The sequence below is a fragment of the Sus scrofa genome, chromosome 9 (assembly GCF_000003025.6).
Source record: "Sus scrofa isolate TJ Tabasco breed Duroc chromosome 9, Sscrofa11.1, whole genome shotgun sequence".
NCBI lineage: Eukaryota > Metazoa > Chordata > Mammalia > Artiodactyla > Suidae > Sus > Sus scrofa.
The window spans coordinates 120,633,341-120,649,681 of NC_010451.4; the positions used below are offsets into that span (position 1 = coordinate 120,633,341).

General features: G+C 36.2%; 1 protein-coding gene across 4 annotated transcripts in view; it reads left to right on the top strand.

Annotated features, from left to right (window-relative positions):
* Positions 1-16,341, top strand: part of RALGPS2 (Ral GEF with PH domain and SH3 binding motif 2) — a 162,982-nt gene that overhangs the window by 71,047 nt on the left and 75,594 nt on the right. For all 4 annotated transcript variants that reach the window (XM_021063729.1, XM_021063730.1, XM_021063727.1 and 1 more), the window contains 3 exons: positions 2,417-2,506; positions 6,459-6,551; positions 13,781-13,907. In XM_021063729.1, coding sequence (XP_020919388.1) covers positions 2,417-2,506; positions 6,459-6,551; positions 13,781-13,907 — 310 coding nt within the window. The remainder of the gene's footprint in view (positions 1-2,416; positions 2,507-6,458; positions 6,552-13,780; positions 13,908-16,341) is intronic.

The window sequence follows — 16,341 nt, forward strand, 5'->3', positions numbered from 1 at the left end:
CGGCCTACACTGCAGCCATGCCAGATCCAAGACGCATCTCCAACCTGTAGCACAGCTCATGGTAATGCCCGATCCTTAACCACAGAGCAAAGCCAGGGATCGAACCTGCATCCTCATGGATACTGGTCGGGTTCGTAACCTGCTGAGCCACAACAGGAACTCCTAGAACAATGATTCTTAAGTGTTTTACATGTTGACAATTTGCCTGTCCTCTGTATAAAATTCTTTTCTTGAATTTGATAGTACTACATATTTTACTGTTGAAAACTGATGGTAATTAAATTTTTGTTTGCTTAAAAATTACTTCTTTTTGTCTCAGTGGCCACAAGAATTTTTTTAAGTCTAGTAACTTCATTAGACTTAATGAAATTAAGTGTTGGTCGTATCTCAGTGTTGGTTATTCTGGAGCAGTATCTCAAGTGTGGTTGGCGTTAACTGGGGCCGTTGACTGGGGAGCACCTACACTTTACAACATGGTGGTCTTAGGGCAGTTGGACTTCTTACATGGTAGCTTTGGCATCCCAGAGAGAATGTTCCAGCAGTCAAGGCAGGGTTACATGTTCTTTTATGACTTTGTGCTGGAAGTCAGAATCAATTTTTTTTTTTTTTTTTTTTGTCTTTTCTAAGGCTGCTCCCACGGCATATGGAGGTTCCCAGGCTAGAGGTCTAATCGGAGCTGTAGCCGCTGGCCTACACCATAGCCACAGCAACACAGGATCCGAGCCGCATCTGCAACCTACACCACAGCTCACGGCAACGCCAGATCCTCAACCCACCGAGCGAGGCCAGGGATCGAACCCGCAACCTCATGGATCCTAGTCGCATTCATTAACCACTGAGCCACGGTGGGAACTCCAGCGTAAATTTTATTAATTTTCCCTTCCTTGAAGCAGTGATGAGCCTGTCAGCTTTCATTGAGAGGTGATGTACATCACAGTTTTCAGTGTGAGAAGGGACAAAGAATTTGTGGCCATGTGTTCAAACCACCATAGTATGTGTCTTAAAATTCAACATTGGGAGTTCCCATCGTGGCTCAGCAGTAACGAACCTGGCTAATATCCATGAGGATGCAGGTTCGATCCCTGGCCTTGCTCAGTGAGCTAAGGATCTGGTTTTGCCTTGAGCTGTGATATAGGTCACAGACGTGGCTTGGGTCTGGTATTTCTGTGGATGTGATGTAGGCCAGCAGCTGTAGCTCCAATTTGACCCCTAGCCTGGGAACTTTCATATGTCACACGCGTGGCCCTTAAAAAAAGGAGAAAAAAAATTGACATTAAAGTTAAATAAGTCACTGATCATGCAGTTTATATTGAATTCATAATTGATATTTGGTAAGGTTGTTAATATATCTAAAATATAACTGGATCTGTTTTAGAACATTTTAAAAGTAAACTTTATTAGAATCAGAGATAATTATTGCCATTAGTAGCTCAAATATAGTTAACAAATAATGAAATGGCTTCGTTAAAATACATACGTTTTACATTTACATATATACTTAAAACATATACATTTTGACTATTTATAGATGAAAGTTTCAAGGTGCAAAAATCAGAAATATTTCTCACTAAAAAAGGTGATGAAATAGGAAGCAGTGGCTTTATCTTTGGTACTAAAATTTCTAACTAATTCTGTTTTCCATTTTCTAAGTTTGAGCCAGCTGATAGTTCCTTGATTTTGCTTCCATAGCTCATGAATTAAAATAGTACCTACATATTATGTTATATCATACGAGAAGCACACTATTTTCACCAGAGTAAAGCATTTTTGTAAGGTTATAGAGCTAGTTTGCCTTCTGATAGTTTCTAATGCTTTTTTAAAAAGAAATCTTAAAATATCTTTAAGTCATTACATACTTTAAAAATACAATCTTAATGTAATTTTAGAATGACTTAGATATATTTTTCTTTTTGATGTTTTATTCATACCAGGAAAACCTTATTTAAGATTCTTTACACTTACAGTTCTGTTCATTGTAAATAATCACAGTGTGGGATAACACAGCCACAGAAAAATATGCTATAAGTAGTATCATGTTTCACAATGTCTGATCATAGAGCCTAGCAAATTCTGCCAGTGTGTTTCAAAATAGAGCAAACAACACTTGTATAGTGTTCATGTTGCATCACCCTGGTTTTATTGCATTCTCTTTTCCTTCAAAATTTGTATTAACTTTTATAAATTAAAAACTGTAGTGGTGTTTGTGTGTGTGTGTACACACATACATACATATACACATGTCTATGTATATACGAAGTGTGTGGAACATTTGAAGATTGGTTATGTCCTGGTGGTACATCGGGGGAAAGGATTGTTTTTAAAGAGCTATCAGTAGTCCCAAGTGGCTCTTATCATTAATTTGATCCTAGTAAGTAAATAATCTTACCATTCAGCCATTTTTTATTTTCATTTGCAGGTAAGCTTTTGGGTTGTTAGAGAGATTCTTCATGCTCAAACATTGAAAATTAGAGCAGAAGTTTTGAGCCACTATATTAAAACTGCTAAGGTAAGACAAACTTGTGTTTTTTTGTGTGTGTGTTTTTTTTTTTTTTTTTTTTTGAGTTCAACCATTCAACAATGCTTATGAGTAAATATTTGCCTGTGCCCCTATATTTATTATTGATGCTGGAAAATAAGGCCTGTTGATTAATATAAATCAGTTTTAAAGCTGGTTGCCTATTTCCCTTGATTTTTCCCTTATTCCTCCTGTCTTCCTCCCCTTTCTTTTATACCTTCCTCTCTCTCTCAGAGAAGCTGAATTTCATAATATTTGACTGGGCAGAGGTCAGATTATGATGGGGTTTAATATTTATGAAACATTGATTTATTTTGCAGGTGAATGAAAAAGCTTTATAGGATTAAGTAGGAGAATACATAGCAGTCACTTTCCTTTGAAGTAGATCACTCTGCCAACCATACAGAGAATGATAAGACTTTATTTTTAAAAGAATAGTATAAATGAGGATGTTAACCAAATGTATTTATTGAGTAGCATAGATAATAGTTGCAGCAAGAGAAATAGAACCTGGATTTCAAGGACAGTCAGAATTTAGAGTGGAGGATGGACTAGGAATCCACAAGAGGATACCAAGATTTTATTAAAATTTGTAACAACTCCAAGTTTACGTTGAGTTTACTAAAAAACAGTATATTTGTAGCTACATTCTTCATTATTCTTGTAACAGATTTATAACATCTCACTTGTAAATGAAGATGGAATAAATAAGCATACCACTTTACAGTTGTAAATTATTGTAGTTATTGTAAAATTGTACTTATTGTAAGTCATAACCCTTTCATATTTTCCTCAAGCACCTGGAAACAATTGTAGTCTAACATTCTACAGCACTAGGTGGCAGAGTTACCCTTCTAAAAATTTGGCATTTTGCAGAAGTGTCATCAAATTTTTTAAAACATCCTTTCTGGTAGGTTAGATAAATACTGGGTTTTAGCTAATAGAAATTCATGACTTTTCTACATAGATTCTGAATTTGCATTATTATTTTCTGGTATTTTTTGGTGTTTTTAATGTACTACTTCTATGTTCCTCTTAAAACCACAGAATTTTGCCCATCAAACCTACCGTTATTGTCATCAAATAACCATTTATTCCAGCTCAGACTATTATTAGACTTTTGAGTTATTTTTGGTAGCGTTTGCTTTCACTCCAAGCCCTAAATTGATAATTTCTTTTGTCTCATTGCTGTATTTTAAAACCCTCCTGTGTGAATCTGCCTTCTGTATTCACTTTGTTATAAAACTGGCAGGTCTTTCTCTTCTTTTAGTAGATATTTCAGTTCTGTAAAGATAGGAAAAGAAAAAAAAGAAAGAAAACAAACCTTACACACACAAGCGTATGTATATAGTGTGTAAAAAGATGTAAGGAATTATCTCATGTGAATGCCTGGGGAGTGGCTGACAGTTGTGAAATCTGTAGGGCAGGCAGAAAGCCTAGAGACTCAGGCAGCAGTTGCCAGATTTTTGCTGTTATAAACACCACTGTGTAAAGCATTCTTTTATGAGTCTCTTGGTGCTCAATTGAGGGTTAAAGCCCTAGAAATGTATAGAGAAAAGACAAATTACCTTCACAGAAATAACAATTAAACCAGTAGTTTGCATTGAATCTGATGAGAATGAACTTTTTTGTGTTGACTGTTTAGGTTCTCTCCTGAAATGTCTGTTCAAGATCTTTGAACAGTTTTCTTTTTTTTTTATTTTTATTTTTTTATTTTCCCACTGTACAGCAAGGGGGTCAGGTTATCCTTACATGTATACATTACAATTACATTTTTCCCCCAGCCTTTCTTCTGTTGCAACATGAGTATCTAGACAAAGTTCTCAATGCTATTCAGCAGGATCTCCTTGTAAATCTATTCTAAGTTGTGTCTGATAAGCCCAAGCTCCTGATCCCTCCCACTCCCTCCCCCTCCCATCAGGCAGCCACAAGTCTCTTCTCCAAGTCCATGATTTTCTATCATAGTATCAGTCTTTGATTTTTATAGAAGTTTTAAAAATATAATTCCATATGCTAAAGTTCTCTGCTATATTCTTTGCCTACATTTTCCTGTTTGTGACTTGTCTTGCATAACTCTTTCAATATTAAAACACTTCAAACTCTTATTTGATACTTTGATGTATTATTTTTTGATATAGATGCTCTTTAATAATCAAATGCATTAATCTTTAACTTTTATTGTCTTAAGAATATCACTTAAAAAATCTTACTCTGACTTCTGAGAATATCAAAGATTTTCTCTTACATTATTTTTAAAAAGTTTTATAGTTTTGATTTTGGTATTTAATTTGTCTGAGATTTTAGATTAATGTGTATGAATTATGGATTCCGGTTCATATTTTTCCATATGAATAATCATTCTGGCACCATTTTTTTAAATCTTTGTTAAAGCTCTCTTTATTTTGCCTGGAAGCATCTTCATGTTACCCTTGTTCTTGAAAAATGCTACTCCAGACTTAGTTGCTTTTTTATTTACTTGGGATTCCTTGAACTTCCTAGTCCTAGAAATTAGTGTCTCTGAGTAATTTGGGAAAATAAGCTGTCATTATCCCTAATATAGTTTCTACCTCGTTATTTTTCGTCATGTTCTTCTGCAGCTCCATTTAGATAAAGGTTATGAGCCTTTTTTGCTCTCTCTTTCTTATCTCTTTAATCTTTATTTCACATTTTTAAAAAAAAACTCTTTGGCTTTTCTTTTGCTTTCTGAATAATGTCTTCATTTTTAACCTTTATTTTATATGAGTCCAATACCTGATATTCTTCTCTATTTGTGAATTCTTGTTTCCTTGTGTTTTTCCTTGTCCTTTTTTTTTTTTTTTTTTTAACTTGCACTCATATTTCTTGAAATTTTATGGGGGTTCTCTGAGTCCTGAGTTTTTTGGGGTTTTGGGTTTTTGTTTTTTTTTTTTTTTTTTTTTTTTTTTTGCTTTTTAGGGCCACATCCATGGCATATGGAGGTTCCCAGGCTAGGGGTCAAATCGGAGCTACAGCTGCTGGCCTACACCACAGCTCACAGCAACTCTGGATCCTTAACTCACCGAACAAGGCCAGGGATGGAACCCGCAACCTAATGGTTTCTAGTCGGATTTGTTTCTGCTGTGCCACATTGGGAACTCCCGAGTCTTGAGTTAAGGTAGCATTTGTTAGGGTTCTTCAGTAGAACAGAACTCCTTAGCTTTCCTTAGCTCATATTCAAAACAGGCGTTTTTGCCTTGGAATCTCTTGATCGTGAGGACAGTTTTAAATGATAAGACCATCAAGATGAATTCAAAGAAATCTAGGCATTTAGCAATAATTTGAAAGAAATAACCTGACAAAAATGTCAAGTTGGTGTCTTGGTAAGTTGATAGAACCTAGCATTAGATGGGCGTTTTCTTCATGGAGGCTGCAAAATGCAGGGTCTAGTATTGGGAAGCAGGTGGATATCCAGCGTGAACAAGGAACAGAGGATCTGGGGATTGAGGCAGGAGCAAGCAGGAAACTGAGGAGGGCTTTGGAAAGCCGGTTTGAACCCTAGCCCTAGAATAATGGGGGTCTGGTGTAGGACACCAGATCAGGATCCTGGGCCTGACCCTTTCTTTGAACTTGGATCATAAGGCACAGGCTGAGTAATACGAGGAAGGAAACTGCTTACTAGAAACAGGGATGCTTGATCATACCAGATATCCTTGATACTGAGCCATAGCTTTGGTTTTCTTAACATGTTACACAACTAGAGGTAAATTTGTTCTCAGAGCTCGGGGGCAGTGCCGAGTTAGAATGTGGAAGTTCTGTTGTGGACCAGAGTCAGCTTACTGTAAACACATGGATACCCCACATCTCAACAATGAGAGTAATAAGTACTAGAACAGCACCAGTTGCCTAGGCTGTACTTGCTAAAGTTGTGTTGTATTCATGGTATTCATTTTTCATCTTTCTTCCTCCTTTTTCTTAAATCTTCCAGAAACTGTATGAGCTGAATAACCTTCATGCACTTATGGCAGTGGTTTCTGGCCTCCAGAGTGCCCCAATTTTCAGGTTGACTAAAACATGGGCGGTGAGTAATCTATCTCTCTTAGTTAATGAAAGTTAGACTTCCTGTTGAAAGTAAAGATGTATTGGTTCCTTTTGTAGTTCTTGATAAGGTTAATGCTATAATAGAGAAGGATTTTTAAATTACTTTATTCTTTGAAACCTGCTTTTAAAAAAAAAAAACTTTTTAGGGCCACACCCGTGGCATATGAAAGTTCCCAGGTTAGGGAACTATGTATCACAGCTATAGCTGCACAGCCACAGCAACACAGGATCCCACCTGCGACTGTGACCTACACCCCAGCTCATGGCAGCACCGGATCCTTAACCTACTGAGCAAGGCCAGAAATCAAACCTGCATCCTCATGGATACTAGGTTCGTAACCTGCTGAGCCACAACAGGAACTGCTAAACCTACACTTTTTTTTCTGTCCTTAAATAAGTATTTCACTAGTCTTGTCAGGTATTTGGGGGGTAAATTACAATTTGGTGCTTGGTTTCTGCTCTAGGAAATCATTTTCATAGAACTTATGTAAACATATTTGACAACAGAGCATTTCATGTTTACTTATATATAGGAAAGTATAAATGCAAAAGAAAATCATATTTAATCATGTTAAGATTATGCTTTTGGAAAGTCTTAGAAAGATATAAATTGGAACCTTCAAAAAAGATTTACTGATTTAGATTTCCATTAATTTTCAGTCAGTAAGCTCTCAGGTTTTTTTCTTAGGAATAATGGAAAATCTGATAGTTAATATGGAAGTGCACATTGTGGGCTTATGTTAGTCATATTCGTTTGTATTACTTTAAGAAGGTCAGGGTGTGAATTTTGACTTCTGCAAATTTGTGTATTTTTTGAGTAACGTGAGATACTGGCCTCAAGCTTTCTAGGTATTTTTCATTTAGATTTTTATGTAACTGGGATTTTAGATTCAATTAAATCTGTTTATATTTAATACTGTTCTTTAAAGTTAGAGAGTAACGGTCTTGTTTATTACATTTTGTACAAAGAGTGAGTGTGTTCTTACTGTCCTGTAAGAAAGACTGGACTGACTTTAAAAAACACTTTTTTTTTTTACTTACCGAAATATAATTTTGTTTTTAATTAGCTTGGTGGTGTTTTCACTTTTTGTAGTATATGAAGAGACAGATGTTTCTCATGAAAATCAGGATAGATTTCTATACTGGAAAAACATTAGTATAGAAGAGCTTACAGTCCTCTTTATATTTTATTTGTATTTTTTAAACACCTGAATGAAGGATTTTCCTACTCTAAAAATTATTTTTAATAATGATGGCCTTATTCTCATTTACTAAAATTTGGATTTAATGGAGGAATGGAAATGATTATACAGTTAGAATTCCATCTTTGAAGTTCTAGGGAAAAGAATTATACTCTGGTTTATATTGTGGTTTAGAAATGAGATACATTTCCCTTATGTTAATTTTTATTTTCCTCAAAGTTATTTTCATTGTCTCCCTCATGTATTTGCACAGAAAATAATTATGTGTAAATTTAGTAAGAACTCCATTATTAATCTGAAGGAAATACGTGATTTTATATTAAAATTTAAAAATTCCACACCGTGCCACTAATTGCTTGACATATAGTAATGAATGATTTAGACAAAATCCCATTCTTGGACAGTTAACATTCTACTGGGAAAAGATAAGCTGTAAATGAATAAATTATATAGTACAAATAATGATGACTATATAAAAATATATATAAAAAATAAATATATATAAAAAATAAAGCAGAGTAAATGAGTTACAAAATTCTTCCCTGCTTTCCTTTCTATGATAAGTTTCTGATAAGTGACAGTCGGGTAGAGATCTGGAATAACTGAGAAAACCATTCCTGTGCTTACCCAAGAGGCGGGAATTCCGTGCAGAGGTAATAGTGCAAAGGCCCTGACAGCATGTAAGGACTAGCAGGGCGGTCAGTGTTGACAGAATGGAATAAGCTAAGGAGTAGTTGATGGTAGGAGCTGAGTCCGGAGGGGTAAGTAGCATCGAAGCAGAAAGTGGAGATGCTATTTACTGACATTCAGAGGAGTTTAGAGAAGGCGTGTTTATGGGGGGGGGAGGGGAGTCTATTTTATACATAGCAAGTCTGAGTTGGCTGATAAAATATCCATGTGCCCCCGTCAGAGTTAGATATACAGATTTAATAGAGCAATGAGGGCTAGAAATTATTTTCATGAACATAGGCATAGAAATAGTGTTTAAAATGAGATTGGATCAACAAAGAAAATGTCATGGGTAGCAGTTTTCCACAGTCAGGTAAAGAAAGTGTTTCAAGAAAGAGTAATCAGCTGGGTCAAATGCTGCTAATAAGTTGAGTGTAAGGTAAGAACTTTGAGGTGACCACTGGATCTGGCAGTTGGAAAGGATTGGTCATCTTGGCAAAGGTGGCTTCAGTACAGTGGTGGAGTGAAAGACTGCCTGGATTTGGGAGAATGGTGGAGAAAAAAATGGGACAGTAAGTGTAGAAAATGCATTTGAGGAATTTTGCCAGAAAGGACTGGTGTGAGGTCCTGTGGAGAAATCTGGCAGTAGTTGGAGAGAAATGTGAGATTAAAGATGTGTGTCATTATGGAGTTCCTGTCGTGGCTCAGCGGAAACAAATCTGACTGTATCCACAAGGACACAGGTTTGATCCCTGGCCTCGCTCGGTGGGTTAAGGATCTGGCGTTGCTGTGAGCTGTGGTGTAGGTTGTAGACATGGCTTGGGTCTGGTGTTGCTGTGGTTGTGGTGTAGGCCGGCAGCTGCAGCTCTGATTTGACCCCTAGCCTGAGAACCTCCATAGACCTCGGGTATGGCCCTAAAAGGACAGAAAATGAAATGAAATAAAAGATGTGTGGCATTTTGTTTTGGTTTTGAAGATAAGATCCATGATAATATGTTTGTATGTTAGCATGATGACCTAATCGAATGGGGAAATGGTAAGAGAACAAGGGGTCACTCCACTACACCCGAGATGAGGCATGAGGAGATGAGGTCCATTACTGTCGTGGGGCAGAAACAATTTATCCATTTGAACAGGAGAGAAGGGGATACCTTTGGTTACAGACACGGTAGTTGGTAGACTTGGTGGTGGGATTTCTGTAGAAGTTCTTCTAATACTTTGATCCATAAGACATAGGAAGCAAGGTCATTCGTTGAGAGTGTTCAGGGAGAGGTGTTGGAGGTTTGAAGAACAGAAAGGATGAAACTCTAGGAGAGCGTGAGTCAGTTAATTAGGGAACATCGTAGGGTCGATAGGCTATGAAAGTTCACTTGAGACTTTTGGTCTTCGAGTGAAACCAGTCAACATAGCTATGTAGTCTCCAGCCAGGTTCAGGTGTTCAGCATTAGCTTGGAGAAGTGCTGAGTTGGAGAGTTGGAGTTTTTTTAGGCTTATTTGTATCACAAGGGGATCAAGGATAGTACAGGAGATAAAATAGGTCAATGTAAAAGTTGTTCTTGTGATAGATGAGGAATCTAACCCAAGTAAAAGGAAAGAGATAGTGAACAGAGAAAAGAGAATATGGTAGCTGGTGGAAATCCAGGTGCCCTCAAATACTTACTGGGTTCAGGATGACCAAGGGAGTGGAGGCTGAGTGGAAGATAAGATCATTGAGAGAGGCGTCAAGAAACTGAGAAACCAGGGTATTGGGAGTATCATTTATGTGAAGATTGCAATCATGGGGATGTAAGAATAATATTGGTTCATAGACTTTTCTCCAACTACTGAAATCTTCCAGATGTAATGGGGAAATGACTAGTAGATCTATTAAGGACAGTAATATCAGAGTTGTAATCTAGTGCTCTTTTGTCCAGTATTCTAGCCAATAGCCATATGTGGCTATTAAATTTAAATCCTTAGAATTAAATAAAATTTAAAATTCAGTTCCTTAGTTTTACTAGCCATGTTATAAATGCTCAGTAGTCACATGTAGCTAGTGGCTATTGTATAGACAGCATAGACGGAGAACGTTTCCGTCCTCACACAAAATTTGACTGGACAGCACTGATCTAGTGCTTGAACTTGATTGGAAGCTGGAAGATTTGGAGGATAGTAGGTTGACTCAACTCCAGGGTCATGTACAAGATTCGTAAGGAAAGAGAATGCTTCAAGAAAAGGTCAGAGATGGGGCTTTTGCAGAGGATGGACCATGAATCCTGGAAGGTACAGTTGGGAAGGATTGAGTACTGGGTAAAATTAGAAGATAATAAAGATCATATGAGTGAGAAATTTGGATTTTTTTTTTAACCAATAAAGGGAATGTACCAGAAAACTATAGCATCCTAAATGGGGAAAATATTAGCAACATTCTCTTTAACATCAAGGAAAAGGATGCCCGTTTTCACTGTTTATATTCAACACAGAGATCTTTCTTGGCCAGCACAGTCAGGAAAAAATGATTAGAAATAATAGGATTTCTCCTCAAAAACTTAGAGTTACATAAGATTACCGTTTATCCAGCAATTCCACTTCGGGGTATATCCCCAAAAGAATGAAGTGGGGGTGTGTCAAGCATGTATTTTTACGCCACTGTTCAAAGTAGCATGATTAACAGTAGCCAAAAGGTACATCCAAATGTCCAGCACCAGATGAGTGAATGTGCAAAATGTGGTAGAAGCATACATGGAAATAGCGTTCAGTTCAAAAAGGAATGAAATTCTGACACATGCTGCACCATGGGTGAATCTTGACGATATTATCCCAAGTGAAATAAGCTAGACATAGTAGGACAAATACTGAATGATTCCTTTTCTGTGAGGTACTAAGAGTAGTCAGATTCCTAGAGACAAAGTAAACGTGGTCACCCGGGGCTGGGAGGAGCAAGAAATTAGGAGTTACTGTTTAATGGGTGTGGAGTGTCACTTTGGGAAGATGAAAAAGAGTTCCGGCCATGGTTGGTTACAGTGATTGGCCGATAACGTGAATGTATTTAATGCCACTAAGCTATACACTTAAAAATGGTTAAAATGGTAAATTTGTTTACCACAGTTTTTAAAAACAGGGTTTATTAAGGTAACTGAAGATAAAAGCAATGCACAAGACCAGTTGTATTTGAAACAATTAGGAAATATTACTTAAAAGGAGACACCGTTGCATAATATCAATAAAAGAAAATAGCAAACAATAAATGGAATAAAATGTGCAAGACCTAATTGAGTGTCATGAACAAAGGGTTCTAATCGCATGCAAGGTCCAAGATAAATTTTCATTTATGCAAATGTACGTGTTTATACATATTGTGCTGGAATACAAATCAATGTGACGAGAGATGATCTGGGAATCTCCTATTTCTTATGGTGACTGATGTGGGCAGGAATTCATCCACTTTCTCCCAAAGCAGATGATCATGGTAAGGTGGTGGAAAGATCTGGCCAGGGACACTTGGAGGCCCATATTCATGCAGCACTGAAAGCGGGAAGAGCTTTGCCCAGACTTGCCGACTTGTCGTGCTCTTGGCCAGAGTCTTTTAAAGAGCCTGCACCTAAAACTTTGAGAAGTACCGTGTTTTCCTCTTTTTGAAGGAAGGAATATAGTGAGGTGAGATGTGTAGGACTAACATTAGAAACATCAGAAAAAGATGTGAAAAGAAGGAAAAGAAAATCAAGACTTCTCATGTATAGCTTTGGATGAGTTTCTGAGCTATCAATGGGAAATAACCTATTTTAACATCTAATTCTTTCATCCATATTCTTCCTCTAGATAGTTGTCTGAAAATAAGTCTCTGCTACCCCACCCCAGATTAAACCCTTTCAATGTGGTTATTGATTTGTTATGGAAATTCCAAACAATTATTTTTACACATATTAGACCATGTGGTTCTTTAGCTTTGTGTTTCAGATGTGTCTAGATTGATTATGAGTTCTGAGTAATTTGTTTCTCCTGATACTGTTGCAGAGTTTTGGAATGATTGACTTTGGGGGAAAAAAAGAGTAAATCTCTTGTGATCCCTGCTATCTATGATGCAGAGAGTCGTATCTGATCCTGAAAGTGTTAATCAAGTGTGTCGAAGCTGGCCACAGAAAGTTACAAAACCAGTGTTTCAGACCATGGAAAACCTACCTAAAACATTGAATCTAAGAACTCCTTGAGATCTTGTTTTTATTTTAAAGAGGAAGAAATACTAGTCAGGCATTTTTTTTGATAGAGATTATCTAAAAAATTGATTTCAGTATCCCAGCTATACTATTTTTGATACTAGAAAGAGTATAGTAAGATGTTAGACTATTTTATCCCCAGGATGGACTGAGACCCTGAAAAACAGGACCTAGCCTTTGTAAGTGGGTGGCTTGAGAGTGTTGGTGTGTTCTGCTTCACCTGCGAGTGTCAGTCTCCTCATCTTTAAATGAATCCTCTGGCTTTTTTGTTACCCTCGTAAGAGAATTAGATGAGAATTTTATGGGGGGAAGTGTTTTACCTGCTGTAAAATAACATTAACATTTTATGATATAAATAAAATGAAATCTGATTACATCATAATGAAACAGTAACTTTACATATTTAAAGAAAAAAAATTTTCCGGAGTTTTTGAAATGCTTATATAAAAAATATGTATACTTTCAGAATCTTTTAGGTGATGTTATTTTGAGTGACTGGCCATGCTTTTCTCTTCTCCTTGATATCTCCATTTTTCTCAAAGGGCACTCCTTGCAGATCTGCCCCTCGAGCTTCCTAAAACAGTTGCAGTTGGTTGTGCAGCTGCATGCAGTATAGCACAGACCAAAGGGATCAAAGAAAAAAGGGTCCTGTCCAAACCCCAAAAATGCATTGTTAGCACTAGACATACTAGATTTATCAAGAAAAGTATAACTTCAATTGTGAAGTTCCGTATTTATTTCTTAATGATTATGTTAAGATGTATCTTTATCTTTGAGGAGGCCGGGAATAGTGCACTAAAATATTTAGGCATTTGAGCAGAATAGGAATACATCATTATTTTAAATTAAGAAAATGATTAATAGAAATTGTTTAACCACTTAAAATAGTGAAGATCAGAAACGTATTATAATTTAGACTTAGTAAGTTAATGATTTTATGTACATACAAAGTATATTTTTGTAAATAATAAATTTAGATTTATTATATTAATAGATGTATGATTTTGTTCTATACTACCAAAATATAATTAAAGAAGATAAGACTTTAAAATTCAAATTCAAATTTATAGTAAATGCAACTTCAGGTCTTGGCTGTAATAAAATGGAATTTGAAAATAACATAGGCTTTTCTGTTTGTTTTTTAGTTATTAAGTCGAAAAGACAAAACTACCTTTGAAAAATTAGAATATGTAATGAGTAAAGAAGATAACTACAAAAGACTCAGAGACTATATAAGTAGCTTAAAGATGACACCTTGCATTCCCTATTTAGGTGAGTTTTGTTACGATGTGTTCATTATGCCTAATTCTTGCTATGCCTTAATCAGTAACTTATATAAAATTCAAGATATTTTAAAAGTATGTGTATCCTTTATAGAAATTAAAGGATTGTTAAGTTGAAAAAATTAGCTAGAGGAATATGTTACCTTATTACCTGGATTGTATTTTTATTTTTTCTTAGAGACTTGGACTGTATGGTGAAGCAATATATTTTAGCTACTTTGGTAATGCCTTTAAAGAATGAAACAGTAATTTGCAATGAAGTTTAATGCTGTAAAAATATTTAACATTAACTAAAGAACTTGATCAAAAGATTGAATTTACTTTCAACATCACCTGAGTTCTGTCTTGATGTAGTTGGCAGATATTTTGAGTAAATTATGAAAAGCTGTCCTTCTGAAATGCTGGTGTTGTTTCTCTGGAAGAAATGAGTTGTTTAGCTATGGAAATTTAGCTCGGTGCTGAGACTGACAAACCTATATTTTACATATCATTTGACTAAGAGTGTATTTCTTTATATTTTGCAGTGTTGATAAATTCCAAGAAATATTGAACCAATAACATTATAAGATTATGTTCAACAAAGTATGACTAGTAATACTTTGGTCGGTATTTAAATTAAAAAAAAAGACTCAAGATATCCTGTTTTAAATGTATATATAAATTTAAATACAGAAGATACTTTATATTGTATTTACCTAGTATATTTATTAAAATAAATTGATTTGATCCCATGTAGAGAGTATTCAAATGATAAACATTTGCTTTTTCCCAGTATTCCTTTTTCTCCCCTTTCTCTACTCTGTCTTTGATATAACTATGTACTCATACTAGATTTCACCATGACTATTTTTGAAAATAACAGAAAAAACCTGTTTTACTTGTTTAGGAGACTCTATAGTGTCATCTTTGAAGTCTTTACAATACCAGTGACCAACACAAAGTCAGGGCAAAGGCAGCTGATAGACTGTCGTTCCGCTGCTCTGGAGAGTCAGTCTTAGAGAAGAGTTGAACTCGTTAGACTATAGTGGGACATCCTAGGATTCCAGTGGGAATAGGTAATGTTGTACGCCCTGTGTTGAGGGAAGAATACTCCTATGCATTGTATAGATAGTGGCTCCTACGTACCATGTGTCTGAGTTTGTTTGTTTGTTTGTTTGTTGGGGTTTTTTTGATAAATAGTGCGGGGCCATACTAAGCATGCCTCACTCAGAGAGACTCTAAGGTAGATGTTAGGAGAGACATTCTGCATGGGCTCCACTTTTCACTGTCGCCTTAGCCATGCCCATTCTTGAAAATGTTAAGTTCAAGAGAGGAAGAATAGAGGATTTAAAAAAGTCATCAGTATAATATCTTCATACTCCGTAAAAACATAAACCTTTTTATAGCATAAAAAATGTTAGGAGTTCCTGCTGTGCACAGTGGCTTGGGTCACTGCAGAAATGCAGGTTCCTACAGCTGCAGCATAGGTTGCAGCTGGGGCTTGTAGGGCATAGGTTGCAGCTGGGGCTTGTAGGGCATGGGTCGCACATGGGGCTTGGATGATCCCTGACCCAGGAATTAACATGTGCCCACGGGTGCAGCCATAAAATTAAAAAAAAAAACAAAAAACAAAAAACTTTAGACTGAAAATAGGGAGTCATAAATTCCAAAATGGATGTATTATACTTTTTCAAGTCATTGCATTGCTTTGAGCCTTTTCTATACATATAAACAGCACACATAGGATGAGAATCATATTCTTAAAGCTGAATGATACCGCAGTGGTCTCCTCTGTCTAATTCATTTATTCTACAGTTGAGAAAACTGAAGTCCAGAAAGATAATAGAAGAGCTGGCTTATCTAGCCTAAAATTTAGTTGTTGTTTTTTTTTTTTACTGGCTATACCCATGGCATATGAAAGCTCGAGAGTCAGGGATTGAATCCAAGCCACAGCTGCAGCAACACTGGATCCTTTAACCAGTTGTACCAGGCCAAGGATCGAATCCATAGTTCCACAGCGACTTGAACTGCTGCAGTTGGATTCTTAACCCACTGTGCCACAGCAGAGCTTCCTAAAGCTCTGATCTGTTATCTTTCCAGTTATACTTGCTAAACTCTCATTCTAAAATTTACTGTTTCTATGATTATATCTTTTCTCATTGAAGTGTTTTTCTCAAATTCCGTAATTTGTATTTTTTAGAAAATATTAAGATTATTTTCTGTTGAAAATGAGAAAATGACAAAATAACATAAACCCTCGTGCTGTGATGTCGAGTTCCGAGGGCTTTGTTTTGTATTTATCCACAGTGGAGACTTCAGTACAAAATTGGAAGTTTGTGCACAGGAACATACAGAGGCAGGACAGGAAATAGTTGGAAATTGGTGGAATCTGGAAAGTTTTCCCTTAGAGAATATACCTGTTTTCTCCCAGCTCTGGTACCTGA